The sequence below is a fragment of the Perissodus microlepis genome, chromosome 9, assembly GCF_051167445.1.
Source record: "Perissodus microlepis isolate ML-2025 ecotype Zambia chromosome 9, ASM5116744v1, whole genome shotgun sequence".
Taxonomy (NCBI): domain Eukaryota; kingdom Metazoa; phylum Chordata; class Actinopteri; order Cichliformes; family Cichlidae; genus Perissodus; species Perissodus microlepis.
In genome coordinates, this window is record NC_140469.1 from 18,666,229 (window position 1) to 18,680,640 (window position 14,412).

Consider the following 14,412-nt stretch of genomic DNA (forward strand, 5'->3'; position numbering starts at 1 on the left):
TCTTTTTTTTTCCTCAGGGGGGGTTAAAGACGCGCTGGGAGGGGAGGGAGTGGGCGCTTGCATTAGTTGGCTTGAAAACGAAAAATCTTTAAGGAGATGGCATGAATAAACTTGACTCCAGAAGTTATCTATGCATGGTTTCACATTCCGATCAACGTGTATATTTCTGAATTCAAATACCTGCATGTGCCTAAAGGTGAATGAGGCAACTTGTGTTGTGTTCGGTTCTCCAATCTTATTTTTTTATTTTATATTTTATATATGTCTATAAACTGAAATACAAAATACAATTACATGAAATATGGCTTGTTAGAGTTGTGCACAGCAAAGGGGTCATCTGAGGATTGAAAGAGAGCACCACCTGCTGGACAAACTATGGTGTAAGCAATTTTATTATCACTCAAATTCCAATTCAAAAATGTGCTGTTCTCTCCATCATATTATGTTGTTTATTTGATTATATAATTATTATTTCTATTTTAGATGTTACCTATTTGTCCATTTGCATTTCTTGAAATGCTCAGTCCATGTCATTTGTTTTTAAATTTCATGAATAGTGAAATTACCTTATTTGCTTGCACTGGTACACGTGTGGTAATATTTAGGCTCCTTCATTCTTTGTTTATTTACCCTGATATCTTAGTCTGAGTCTGCAGTTTGAATTATACGGAACCTACATGCTGATTATGGCATATACACACCATTCACATCGGAATTTTCAGTGGGGACAAAAACAAACAAACAAACAAACAAACAAACAAGGATAGAGTGAGATTGAAGTCACTTAGAGCAGCAATTGAGAGTTAGAGCTGCCTGTCGACCTAGTTAATTTTTCTCTTTCATAGTATTTCTGTGCCAATTCATTATCTCTGTTGATCGGTGTAATAGTGGTATTAATTTTATTAATTTATACATATTTATAGTTTTAATACGTGATAGCATTTTGAATCCTTGTGTCGCGCTTGAGAAACTGAAAGAAGAGAGAAGGGAAGCATCGGCGATTCTGTGATTGATTGCGACGCCTGGAGTTTCACAGTTGCCTCTATCATCAGCTCGGCGATCGATTCATTTCAGTTCCACAAAAGATGGCGGACCGAACGCCTGGTGGCTCTCAGAAAGCTAGCGCTAAGGTAAACTTATAGTTTGTAGTTGTTTTAGCTCACTTGCACCTGTTGTAATGAGAACTGTGCGAATAATCTTGTGCTTGAACAGCACCAACTGTTTGCTGTAAAAGACCACAACAGGGAGTGTGCGCAACAGTGTCTGCTAACACTGCCGCGCTACGGCTAACTGAGGCGCCGCAGCCACACTGGCTGGTTTTAGCTAAGCTAAGCTAATGTGTTGGTCACCATAAACTGGATTAATGGAAGCAGTTATCACAGGAATAAACTTGTTCGCAAATCACAAGCTTTACACATGCATTGTCTTCTGGATGACGTACAGTGGTTGTATATTTCAGTGTGGAAATAGTAAATTAAGCATTTGGGAGCTGGGGCCTAACCGTCATTCGCCGTTTAGCGTAATGCATTCAGTCCGTGGCGCTGCACCAAAAGACGACTTCTTAGGCCTCTTGTTAATTTAGCTAATTTCTTAATCTTTCCTGGTCTCCAGCTGCAGCTTGGTCGTAAATGTGTAATGTATTATACTTAAATAATTAGTGTTAAATGTCTGAGTAACGGTTGCAGGCGCCTATTTAATACAGCCGACTTTATAAACCGGCGGCTACAGTCCGCGCTGAAGTTACCTGTTTACGTGATAATTGATAGGCATATTAAATAATAATAATAGCAGGACTCAACATTACTTGAACAAGTCGTGGTTGTTTCCAGTTATTAAATAGTCGTAATGTGTGCTTATTAAATACCTGGTGAAAACAACCATACTTTGTTGACATGTACAGGCGCTGCTTGAGAGCAAACTGAAGTCTTTCAGCATTGGCAAGATGGCAGTGGCAAAAAGAACCCTCAGCAAAAAGGAACAAGATGAAATAAAGAAAAAAGTAAGTATGGATTTTCCTTTTGCACAATATTCTCTGCATGAGTAATAGCTGTTAGAGATTTATATGATTTATTTACTTTGACACCTTTGTGTGTGTTCAGGAAGATGAACGAGCGGCAGCTGAAATTTATGAGGAGTTTCTTGCTGCTTTTGAAGGAGGAGGGGAGGGAAAAGTCAAAGCTTTTGTCCGTGGTGGCATTGCAAATGCAACGAAAGGTATACGTTTTGCATTATATATTTCTCAAACTGATTGCAAAATATGCAAATGTTAAAGAACAGTTCACCAAACCTTTTTTACTTCGGAAATTGAAATAGTAATGTGATTGGAGGGCGAAAACTAAAATATTTTTTTCTCCTTGCAGAGGAGGCGGCTGCTGATGACAAAAGAGGAAAGTTGTACAAGCCTAAGTCACGTTTTGAGACCCAACCAAAAAGCATCCTGCCTTTGGAAACCCCGCCACAATTTTTAGCATTAGACAAACGGCATGTAAGTACTGTTTCTGAGAATGAGAAGCATCTTGTCTAACTTTTGCATTGAATAACACTTAACCGGTTTCCTCATTGTAGGGCTTAAAGAAGAGCAGTGAAAAGGAAAAGAAGAAGAGTAATTTGGAGCTCTTCAAAGAAGAACTTAAACAGTAAGTTTTAACACAGGAAGGTGTTAAAAGATTTTAGTGGCAGAGATTAGATGTTCCTAACACTTTTGGTGTTGTTATTAAAGTTGTAATATATTAAACACAGATTTTAATCAGCTGTGATATGTGTCTGTGTCTTGTAGAATACAGGAAGAGAGAGATGAAAGACACAAGATGAAAGGACGTGTTAGTCGCTTCGAACCGCTCTCTGGGACAGATGGAAGACGCTCCTGTAAGTGTTGTTTAAGTCACGTGACTGCCTTACGTGCACTAACTTGGCCTGACAGGGCCCTTTCCTGCCTTACGCCACCCTCTGTCCCTTTGTCCACATCTACCCTGAAACAAAATTTATACTGCTTTTCTGCTTCTTTTAGCGGATGGTTCTTCACGAAGAAACCGTCCGTCCAGTGGTAATTTTGACTTAATATAGTGACCGTGAATACCTTTATCTTGCTAAGAAAATAATGTTGGTCCTGTCAGACAGCAGCAGGAAATTCTTTTCTCTTCTCTGTGTCTGCAGTTTTGGATGACTGTGCACCAGGTTCCCATGACGTTGGAGATCCATCCACTACTAACTTGTACCTTGGAAACATCAATCCACAGGTTTGTATCTAAACATGCATGAAGTGGAAGTAATGTAAAGCTTGCCATAAAAGGAGGGGCTTAAGCATGTTGCTATTCCTTAGAAATTTGCTACATATGCCCTGAATTCAGAATCGGAAATATTTATGCAGTGTCTGTGTTTCTCAATTTGTATCATTTACTTCATAGATGAACGAAGAGATGCTGTGCCAAGAGTTTGGCCGGTATGGCCCGCTGGCAAGTGTGAAAATCATGTGGCCGAGGACAGATGAGGAAAGGGCTCGGGAGAGGAACTGTGGCTTTGTGGCTTTCATGAACAGGAGGGATGCAGAGCGAGCACTGAAAAACTTAAATGGTACGAATCTCGAATTCTTCTATTAAGTTGTTAGATTACATCCTTTTATCTTCTTTCCAGTTCACATGTGCGTGTATAATTTAATGCAATTTACTCCCATAATAGGAAAGATGATAATGAACTTTGAGATGAAATTAGGATGGGGAAAAGGTGTGCCCATTCCACCCCATCCCATCTATATCCCTCCTTCTATGATGGAGCATACACTCCCCCCGCCTCCCTCTGGCCTCCCATTCAACGCACAGCCCCGAGAGAGGCTAAAGAACCCCAATGCTCCTCTGCTTCCTCCACCTAAAAACAAGGAGGAGTTCGACAAGGTAATTCAATACGTCAGCCTAGGATTTTCTCATGGGATATGGCAATGTTTTGTTAATTGTGGTGGTAAGATGTTAGTCATAATAAGCAAGTCAGTACAGGATTTAGATTTTGAATTAGTTGTTGTGTGTAAGAAAGTGTCATTATCAAATGTCAATGTGTGCAAAATGCTCAGTGTTACAAAGAGGTGTTACTATGGTAAAGTATCAGGGTTGTTTGGCCACTAGTAAAACTGACAGCAGGAAAGGAAAGTTATTGTCTTTTTGCACTTTTTAAATGCATTTTTTATATTTTTCACCTGTTGCCTTTGTAACAATACTCACATTCTATGTTTATTATCTGATGTGACTTCATATACAGACTCTGTCGCAAGCCATAGTCAAAGTGGTTATCCCAACAGAAAGGTACATGTTTTTCTTTTTTTTTTTTTTAAATTGGTGTACAAACTTAGAAAGAAAAAAAAAACATCCCATAATGAAACTAATACGTTTGATCATTTGATCACTGCATGCTACAGGGGGCTGGTCAGTGTGGATGAGCAATGGTTGAGGCAGCTGCACGGCGTCTTCATACTAGTACCTAGAATAATACTGACTGAAGTTTGTTTCACATCCCTCCATCATTCATATTTTCTTTACATGTGTAGCCAAACATCATTATAGATCTTAATAACTATGCTATTTAGAGAAAAAGATCATTACTTTCACAGTCCCACTCCATACATAGACATTAAATCGTGTTTCTCAACTTTAGTGATGTTGTACTCTGCTACATACATGATCTGCTGATTCTAGATCCGTAGTTGTGAAAACCTGTTCTCTGACCATTGCTCACTCAGACCGTCTCCCCCCTTGGCCTCTGTCACTATGAGGAGCTCAGTAAATTTGGCTCCTGCTGACAAATCCAAACCTGCCATCATTAGTCTATATATGACCTTTGACATTGGCCTTGGTGAGCAGCACAAGTTGAACTGTCTGCAGCAGCGAGGGACCTGAAAAGCATCATGGGATGGATTGGGAAAGTATACAGAATTTTACCCCGTCATTGGTACGATCGGCTCCAATACAAGTAAATGTGATTTGTGTTGTCAAATGAAAGACATCCTTTGTCTTGTTGGCCACTTTAGGCTAATTGTATGCAGCCTGCACAATTTATTTCCTCTACAAATTATCACAGAAGAACTTCTAACGTTCCCATTTGCACAGTTTTAAGTCGGTACCAACTCCATTAGTAGATAACCCGTTTTAGGCCAAAGATCATGTACTGCTTTTTCACGTTACATTAGTAGGAAAGAGTGGGAATTGAAAGGCACTGTACTGACAAATATTCCTGTTAGTACGGTGTCTTATTAATGTCTCGCTCCTGTTGTTCCCAATTCCACTCACCCCCACATTGTGAAATTTGAACTTAAAGATATTTTATATGAAGGTTCCGAGCAGTGCAATGTAATTAAAAGCTGTTGCACTGTAGCCTCAAAGAACACAGGCATGACCTTAGTAGACGCAATAAAAAAAGCTTTTCTTTTCCTTTTTTTTTTTTTTTTAATTGACATGAATGTCGTACTGTCACAAAATGTTTTTATATACATATTTTATTTTTTGCTTGTATTCATTGATGTTATATGTAGGCCCAGAGGTGTAGCCACAGTGATGGTTAATTTATTCCTGGTCATGTGACGCACTCTGACAGTCATCTGTTGTCTCATATTCCCCGTCATTTAAACCGTCGCCATAGTAAATAATAAATGGGTATTGTGGTAAGATTTTAGAGTGATTTAGGCATTATTCTTTACCAAGTATATAATATCACAGTAGAAATTTATTATTCAGGTATAGGTCAATACAGCTGCATTTATGCTTGCAGAATTTCATTGTGTGACATAAATTGTCTTTGCCTAGTCAGCCTCTTGAGTGTGTCAGACCACCAAGAATAAATTAATCTTTAATTGGGAGGTTTTAGTAGTGTTCAAGAGTCCGTCCAGTCTGAATCCGTTTGCTTTAACTGTGTTTTTCTTGTAGGAATTTGCTCTCTCTCATCCATCGAATGATCGAGTTTGTGGTGCGTGAAGGACCAATGTTTGAAGCCATGATCATGAACAGAGAGATCAACAATCCCATGTACAGGTGAGCTTAGCTGCACAATAGAAATGTAGTGTTATTCTGTTAGCTAAAATTCTTTAAGTGCTGAGTTACAAAGGTTGTGTATGTCTTTTTATGACAGGTTTTTATTTGAGAACCAGAGTCCAGCACATGTATACTACCGATGGAAGCTCTACTCCATACTGCAGGTTAGTTTTCTATCTTGAAAAAAGTTGCAAAATTTCAGGGGGATCCAGCCATTCCACTAAGTTTCTTCTTTTTATCAATGTGTTCACTGTGATTTATTACTTCCTCAGGGTGAATCACCAGCCAAATGGCGAACAGATGACTTTAGGATGTTTAAAAATGGCTCTTTGTGGCGCCCACCTCCTCTTAATCCGTACCTCCATGGTCCTTACGATGACGGTGAGGAGGAGGAAGATGAAGAGGAGGCCAATAAGAAAGGCTGCTTAAAAGAAGAGTAAGAATATTTGTTTATATTCTGTTACATCTATGTTGTATTTGCTAAATTGCAGAAGTTCTGAGGTCTTTACTTGAAGGAACACTGGAGTCATGCTTTGATTTCTAATTGGCTTTGTTGATGTTCCCATCTGCTCCAGTGTTGTTACAACTGTTAATACTTTGCTGAGTAGTGACTCAGTATTTAGAAATCAGCAGGATAGTCGAGTTTCTCTGCATATCCATTAATTTTAACATCAACTCACAGCTCACGCCTGCACTCGCACTGCTACAGTTTTGCTAATCTAACATGAAAGTAAATGTAAAAACACAAAGTGAGAACCTGAATTGTCAACTGTAATGGAATAAACTTGTGCTTTGCAATTGAAAACCCAGGCCTACCCCAACATGCCCCCTCTGGAGCTCTACAGTTTCAGTGGACAGAAATACTTTTTTTCTTAACACTGACTTTTATTGTTAAAATTTTAGGTGTATTAAGAAAAAAAGCAGCCACGCAAATGAAGCTTTAATTTATTTTGGTCCTGGCTTTTATTTTATTATTGTGACAGATACAGGGCTGTGTGATATGACCAAAATCTTAAATCCCGATATAAGACATCTATCGTCCCGATAACGATATAAATCACAAAGATTTAACATTTTCTGTAAATTCTGTGAATCTCGGGCAGCTCGACTTGCATGAAGTGTTTCCAGCTGGGCGTCGTGTACCTGGAGTCGAGTGTTTTAACCGATGCATTTTTAGACATAAGTTGTAACGGCCGCCGTTTTCTTTGTGAGTATTTATTACACAGCGTGCTGCGGGGAAAAGCCTGTTCTAACGTTTGAGTCTAAGGTTTATTTTTTAGCACTTGGCGGCTCTTTTTTACTTCTCATCCATAAACACTCTGCATACTCTTTCACATGATTCTGTTTATTTTGAAAAGTCTCAACAGGATCTTAAAGCTTTATTGTGAAAGGTTTATGTGGAAAATAAACAAGCGGACACGAGATGGTTTTACCGTCCTTGTTGCTAACGACAACGCATAAAAACAGGCGCTTGTCCGTCCGTAGTGTGGTTATATTAAATATAAGAGAAAGAGAGAACTTTAAGAAATTAATATAGCCACTACAGTGACCATCAAAATGATGAAAAAATATTGCCGTAAACAGATTATTTTGCGACACCACGAAACAAACGATGGCGTAAAATGAAACGATAGACGTTTTTATATCGTCATCCGTTATATGAACAGCCCTAGACAGATATGAAAAGTACAGTAGTGCAGACAACAGCTGGGTTAAATGCACTCTGTCCTCACTGTCCTTCATCTCTGCAGGGAGCGGGACAAACTAGAGGAGATGCTGCGTGGTTTGACTCCCAGGAGGGCAGATATTGCAGAGGCCATGCTGTTCTGTCTCAGCCATGCTGAAGCTGCTGAAGAAATTGTGGAGTGTATCACAGAGTCCCTCTCCATCCTAAAGACCCCTTTACCCAAGAAGGCAAGACACTGACCAAAAGAAGAGAAAGACTTTGATAACAACCTGTTTATAGAATTACCCGAAAACCCTTCCAGAATCATAAACTCCTGTTTGCTCTTTGATGTGTTTCAGATTGCACGGTTGTATCTAGTTTCTGATGTGCTGTATAACTCTTCTGCCAAAGTAGCCAATGCATCTTACTACAGAAAATAGTAAGTTATGTCGTTTGTATACTTGAACCATATTAGCATCAATTTCACTTAGTCACTCCTTTTTTCCCAGGAAATAAATTGCTCTTTCCTTGTTCTTAATAGCTTTGAGACAAAACTCTGCCAGATTTTCGCCGACCTAAACGCAACTTACAAAACAATACAAGGTCACCTTCAGTGTGAAAACTTCAAGGTACCAAGTCTTGTTAAGTAAACTTCACAGCCTTGATAATTTATGTAGTTAAACATCCAGGTTACTTAGCTCTTTTTGTCCTAATTCTTTTTTGTGTGTGTGTGTGTGCGCGCTAGCAACGGGTAATGTCATGTTTCCGGGCATGGGAAGACTGGGCTGTGTACCCTGACCCTTTTCTTATCAAGCTGCAGAACATCTTCCTTGGTCTAGTAAACCTCGCTGTGGAGAAGGAGCCTGTAAGCCTTGTTGTGGAGGTAAGTGAGGCCTTATTATTTAGTCTTTTCAGTACCATTAAAGTTATTGTAGTAATATTGCTTTGGAAATTTACCACGCTGCTACTAAATTTCCATGTTTTCTTTTTCCTCTACATTTGTATTAAGCCTGAGCCAGCAGACGACATTGATGGGGCTCCTATCGGGGATTATGTAGATGGTACTCCACTGGAGGACGTGGATGGAGTGCCCATTGACTCAGTTCCCATTGATGGGGCACCAATCGATGGAGCCCCTCTGGATGACCTAGATGGAGTTCCTATCAAGTCCATGGAAGAAGACCTAGATGGAATACCTTGTGAGTAGTGCATACAATAACAAAGCATGTTTCCAAGAGCTGTTGGATCCATCAATTTCCCAGCGACTCAGTTCATTTTTTTTTTTCTGGATTAATATAGTGGATCCGTCCAAGGATGCTCCCTTCAAGGTAGCACCATCGAAATGGGAAGCAGTGGATGAGGCAGAGTTAGAATCTCAAGGTGAGGCCTTTTAAAGTGTCAGATTAGTTGTTACCTACATTATGTTATCATAGCTGGCGTGAGGGTTTTGCAGTTACTTGACTCATATAATTGCCTTTGTTTGCTCCTCAGCTGTGACAACTTCCAAGTGGGAGATATTTGAGCAGCCAGAAGAAACAAAAAAGTAAGTTTTTTTGTGTGTGTGTTTGCCTTTTGAGTTTGATGTTTTGTGAATGCCTTGACACGCCTTTGTTTAAAAAAATTAATTGTGTTCACTTCTAAAGGGATGATGCGGACAGTGATGAGGACAGAAGCCCTCGTTCAGAAGATAATCAGAGCTATTCCAACCCGATCAGAGATGACTCTGACTTTAAGTCAAAGATGTCTGAAATGAACGAGGAGAAGCGCTCTAAGCTCAGAGAGATAGAGGTACTTTTTTTCCCCCCCTCTTTATTTATAAAGTTTTGCACATGTAATTTGACATATCAGGCCCAATAGAGCAAGTACCAACCGATACAAAGACATATATCAAGACAGATTAGGCTATTAAAATTCGGATGATAACAATAAAACATAAAAAAGAAAAAAAAAGGGAAAAAGGAAGAAAAACAAAAAACAACAACCCACACACAGAAAACAACAACAAAAAACCAAAAACACCCCCTCCCCCCCAAAAAAATTAAAAATTAAAAATCAACCCCCCCCCCCCAAAAAAAAAAAAAAAAAAAAACAGAACAAAAGGGAACCCCATGATACAAAAGTTTATTCTGTTGTAAGTGTTTTCAATGAGTTAAAGTAAATGATAAAAGGCTGCCACATCTGCGAGAACTTATTAACATTTTCTCTGAGTCTGAATTTTATTTTCTCCATTTTTAAAAAGAACATAACATCTTCCAGCCAACGTGATCGGGCTGGAGGGTGAGGAGCTTTCCAAGACAGCAAAATTCGACGTCGTGCCAGCAGTGAAGTGAAAGCGATAATATCCAGTTGCTTACGACTAAGGTTTAGGGTGGCGTCCTCAGAAACACCAAAAATGGCAACTAGTGGGCATGGTTTGAGAGTAACGCTCAAAACATGAGAGAGCACTTCAAAGTAAAAAGTCCAGTATAATTGAAGTGATGGGCAGGCAAAAAACATATGAGTTAAATCGCAGGGGGAGGTGTTGCATCTGTTGCACAGGTCAGGAATTCCGGGGTATATTTTAGATAGTCTAGATCTTGAGAAGTGTAATCTGTATACCGTCTTAAACTGAATAAGGGAGAGTCTTGCACATGAGGCTGAGGAATGAATTTTGTCAATTACTTTGTCCCAGTAACCTTCAACAAACTGAAGACCCAGTTCCTGTTCCCAACTCGAAGCAATTTTCTTGGTTGAGTAATTGCCCGATGCCATAATTAAAGTATATATTTGTGATATTAGAGCCTTACTGTGAGGCTTCAACTGGAATAAGTCTTCCCACCAAGGCTTGAGAGGCTGACTTGGAAACTCTGGCAAGATAGAAGATGCACAGTGTCTTATTTGAAAGTAGTGGAACAAATGATACGAGGGCAAATCATACAAAGAACAAAGGTCACTAAAACTGAGAAAAATGTTATCTTTAAAAAAGTCATAAAAACATTTGATACCTTTTCTTGCCCATATATGGAAGGAGTCGTCCACCAGGGACGGGGGGAAGAGGTGGTTGTTGCAGATTGGGGTCAGAGCAGAAGCAGAGACTGAATTGAAGTGACGCCGGAATCGATACCATATTTTTAAAGAGCCAATTAGAACAGGGTTGTCTGTGAATTGTAACAGGGAAACAGGAAGGGATGAAAATAATAGTGCTGAGAGTGAGGAAGAGAAACATGATTGAGCCTCAAGGCAACACCAAGTAGCTTGAGGATCATTCAGCCAATAGGTATACTTCTGAATGTTGGCTGCCCAATAATAAAACATCAAGTTGGGCAGAGCAAGACCCCCACTGAGCTTACCCTGTTGTAGTGAGGTCATACTAATCCTGGGGGTCTTATTTGCCCATGTAAATGATGAAATCTTTCGATTCACAGATTTGAAAAAGGATTTAGGTAGAAACAATAGGATACACTGAAAAAGATTTTGGGTAGAATATTCATTTTTATAGTATTAATCCTACCAAGAAGTGATACAGGAAGATTTGCCCACCTTTGAAAAGCCAACCTTACATAGGTCAGCAAAGGGTTAAAATTTGCTGTTCGCAAAGCTTTAAATGAACTGGTAATATGTACTCCTAGATATCTAAATCCTGAAGAAGCTAGGTGGAAATTAAAATCTGTTTGTCTACGTCAATAACGTGTGAACGTTATTGACCCAGCTTTAGACAAATCTGCCCTTGTGGCAGTGGCAGATTTGTCTAAAGCTGGGTCAATAACGCAGTTTAAATGACCTCTGAAGATCAGGAGGTGCGCATTTAAGTCAGGAATCATCCTCAAAAGATTATTAGCAAACAGAGCGCTGTCAAAGTTTGGGGCATAGATGTTCACTAAAACAACTGGGTTATTCATGAGGGTCCCTACACCAATTAGATATCGTCCATTTTTGTCAGCAATCAATTTAGTGAGAGAAAAATGTATTTTATTCCTAATTAAGATTGCCAGTCCTCTGGCTCTAATATCAAAGTTTGAGTGAAACATATGACCTATCCATGGAGGTTTAAGTCTTTTATGATCTTTGACTCGCAAATGAGTCTCCTGGAAAAAAGCTACATCTGTATTGATGTATAGTTCCCCCCACCCCACCCACTAGGTCCCATTTCTGAACTAAGGTGACCGCAGTATATTCCCAACAACTTCAATCTCCTAGCCCAAACTCCTGCTACATAGAAACTCCATACAACCATACAACCTAACTTTGAAGTACTAAGTGTATATCCCAATATAAATCAAACCTTCTAGGGATCAGTGAACATTAATTCGAAATATTACAGAAGAAACAAAAGAACCAGGTGTTAAAACGGTGACAACTAGTATACCATGAAATAACAGAAATATACAGTGCTTGCCTGCCTTCTCTGTAATTGTCCGAGTGCCTGTAAGTCAACAAGGATTCAAGTCACTTTACTCACAGCTGTCAGTCACTGTGGCCTTTGAGCTTCAGCTTCGTTCCTCAAACCCCGCACGAACTATCGGCTTCTGAAGCAGACGTAAAACACTTTTTCTCCCCTGTGGGCAGAACGATGCGCAGTTTAGCTGGGAAGAGGAGCGCAGGTTTAAATCCCCGCTTATAAAGTTCAGACATTGCATCTTAAAACTCAGCTCGGTTCTTCACCACCTCCGGGCTGTAATCTTCATATAGCCGGATCCTATGGCCGTTGTAGCTGAGCTCGCCTTTCTTACGAGCTTCACGGATTACCAGGTCTTTTATTTGGTACCGGTGAAATCGCAGAATAACCGGCCGTGGTTTCGTCGATTTCGGAACTGGACTCCGGTGCGCCCTGTCCAGCGCGGGCGGTGAGGGAAGCACCTGCGCTCCGAAAACATCGACGAGGAGCTGAGAAAAGAAAGCTGTCGGGCGTGGGTAATTCAGTGTATGTCGATTCCAAAGAATTAATGCGTTGACCGTGGTCCTGCACTGCAGACTTCACATTGTCTAACTTAGAGGACAAGTCCTCAAAGGATGACTTAAAGTCTGCTAGCAATGCAGCTCTATGCTCTTCAAGCATTAAGCTAATCTCGGCTGCAGTTACAGGTGCCGCAGGTGTCGAGGTTTCTCGGTCTCTGTCTTGTTTGCCCTTTGACTTTGACATTCTTTGGATCTTTGGTAGTTGACAGTGGCAAAAGACATCCAAAACTGGGAATCAAAATCTCAAAGAAGTAGGTTCGTTAGGCAAATGCTGAGCCGTGTAGCGGAGCGGACCTAAAACATGTCTACCCAGTAAACGCCATTACCGGAAGTCCCAGATAGAGGTACTTTACAGATACCACAGACCTCAGACTGCACGACAATAGTTGATTGTATTTCTCCATGCAGGTTAAAGTCATGAAGTTCCAGGATGAGCTGGAGTCTGGGAAAAGACCTAAGAAGCCTGGTCAGAGTATTCAGGAGCAGGTGGAACATTATAGGGACAAACTACTACAAAAGGTGTGTATTGGATCAGGTGTGCTTAAAGTTTGGATGAAAAATGCACACTTTTGATCATTTATTACTGGTTTATAATTGTTACATGCCATGAAAAATAAAATCAAACCCTAACAAGAGATTTTTTTTTGATCCCTTTAGGAAAAAGAAAAAGAAAAACTGGAGCGGGAAAAAGAGAAGGAAAAGAAAGAGAAGGAAAAAGCTGAGGCACGGTTGAAAGAGTTAAAGAAGGAAAAAGAGAAGGAGGACACACCAACCAGAAAGGAGAGGTCAGACACTTGTTTAGTTGCTGCGTGCTTTCAGTGATTCAAAGTGTTGATCTAGGGTTTTTTTTTTTTCTTTCATTCATGGAACATTGGATTTATTTAATTTCCTGTGTGACAGATATTTGTCCCCTCCGGTTGATAGGAAGCGTCGTCACAGTGGATCACCGAGCCCAACGCGGAGCAGCAGCAGACGAGGCCGGTCGTCCTCACCTCGTTCAGAGCGGTCCGAAAGATCAGAGCGCTCCGACCGATCATACTCTAAAGACACATCCTCACGTTCTTCTCATAAAGACTCTCCTCGATCCAGCAACAGAAAGTCATCCAAGAGGTAAGATGGTGTTAAGCGCTACTAATATTAACATTTTAACATACTCAATGTGCTTGAAGTGGTCACTAAGAGTAGTAAAGTGCTACATATGTAGTCCTGGACCTGAATATTCAACAAATTGGATATTTGCTTTTCTGGGTATTCCCATTTTTTGTTTTGTTTTGCCCTTTTCTTATTTAGATCACCGTCATCACCTCGCACACCCAAACGATCCAGGAGGTCGCGCTCCAGGACACCCAAGAAATCAGCTAAGAAATCCCGCTCCAAATCAAGATCTCCACATCGATCTCACAAAAAGTCAAAGAAGAGTAAACACTGACATCTTTTTTTTTTTCTTTTCTTCCCCAACTCCTCCCTCCTATTCTCTGCGCCATGTGTATAAAAATTGACTGATTTGGCAGCTGAAGATTTCTGCCCTGATGTTAAAGTGAGGACAATGAAGTGTGGAGGGTTTTGCATGGGTTTCCATCTGGTGTACCGGATAGATGGCGCCACTGCTGTTTTATATTGTAAAAAAATAAATAACGTGCTTGTGTTTCCTGATTCCCCATCACCTCCAAATGGAATTCATCCATGTGGTAGACCACACCTGTAAAGAGTGTGACGACAATAGTCTTATTCATGCTGTCATTTTCTGTTTTTGTAGTTCACATTAAAAATAATTCCTAATAAACAAGTGATTTTTTTTTTTTT

General features: G+C 40.1%; 1 protein-coding gene across 3 annotated transcripts; it reads left to right on the plus strand.

The window, feature by feature from the left end:
- Positions 1–1,023: 1,023 nt before the first annotated feature.
- Positions 1,024–14,395, plus strand: u2surp (U2 snRNP-associated SURP domain containing). 3 transcript variants are annotated; one of them, XM_084939435.1, is made up of 26 exons: positions 1,024–1,130; positions 1,901–1,999; positions 2,100–2,214; positions 2,361–2,485; positions 2,566–2,636; positions 2,777–2,865; positions 3,008–3,043; positions 3,154–3,236; positions 3,405–3,570; positions 3,676–3,887; positions 4,246–4,289; positions 5,904–6,008; positions 6,106–6,172; positions 6,281–6,444; positions 7,760–7,922; positions 8,034–8,113; positions 8,216–8,303; positions 8,420–8,557; positions 8,684–8,873; positions 8,974–9,054; positions 9,166–9,217; positions 9,318–9,462; positions 13,018–13,128; positions 13,267–13,394; positions 13,510–13,719; positions 13,900–14,395. In XM_084939435.1, exons 1-26 carry the CDS (start codon positions 1,086–1,088, stop codon positions 14,036–14,038), a joined length of 2,946 nt encoding a protein of 981 aa, XP_084795561.1. In that variant the 5' UTR covers positions 1,024–1,085; the 3' UTR covers positions 14,039–14,395. The 3 variants fall into 3 exon arrangements, with proteins under 3 accessions (XP_084795561.1, XP_084795562.1, XP_084795563.1); XM_084939436.1 differs by having other exon boundaries at positions 13,534–13,719; XM_084939437.1 differs by lacking the exon at positions 3,008–3,043.
- The last annotated feature ends 17 nt before the right edge of the window (positions 14,396–14,412 follow it).

Bases quoted from the DNA above. Each gene is read 5' to 3' on its own strand.
- u2surp (XM_084939435.1), top strand. From the start codon at position 1,086: ATGGCGGACCGAACGCCTGGTGGCTCTCAGAAAGCTAGCGCTAAG. The intron at 2,866-3,007 runs GTAAGTGTTGTT...TGCTTCTTTTAG, and splicing joins GACAGATGGAAGACGCTCCT to CGGATGGTTCTTCACGAAGA. The intron at 6,009-6,105 runs GTGAGCTTAGCT...TTTTTATGACAG, and splicing joins ATCAACAATCCCATGTACAG to GTTTTTATTTGAGAACCAGA.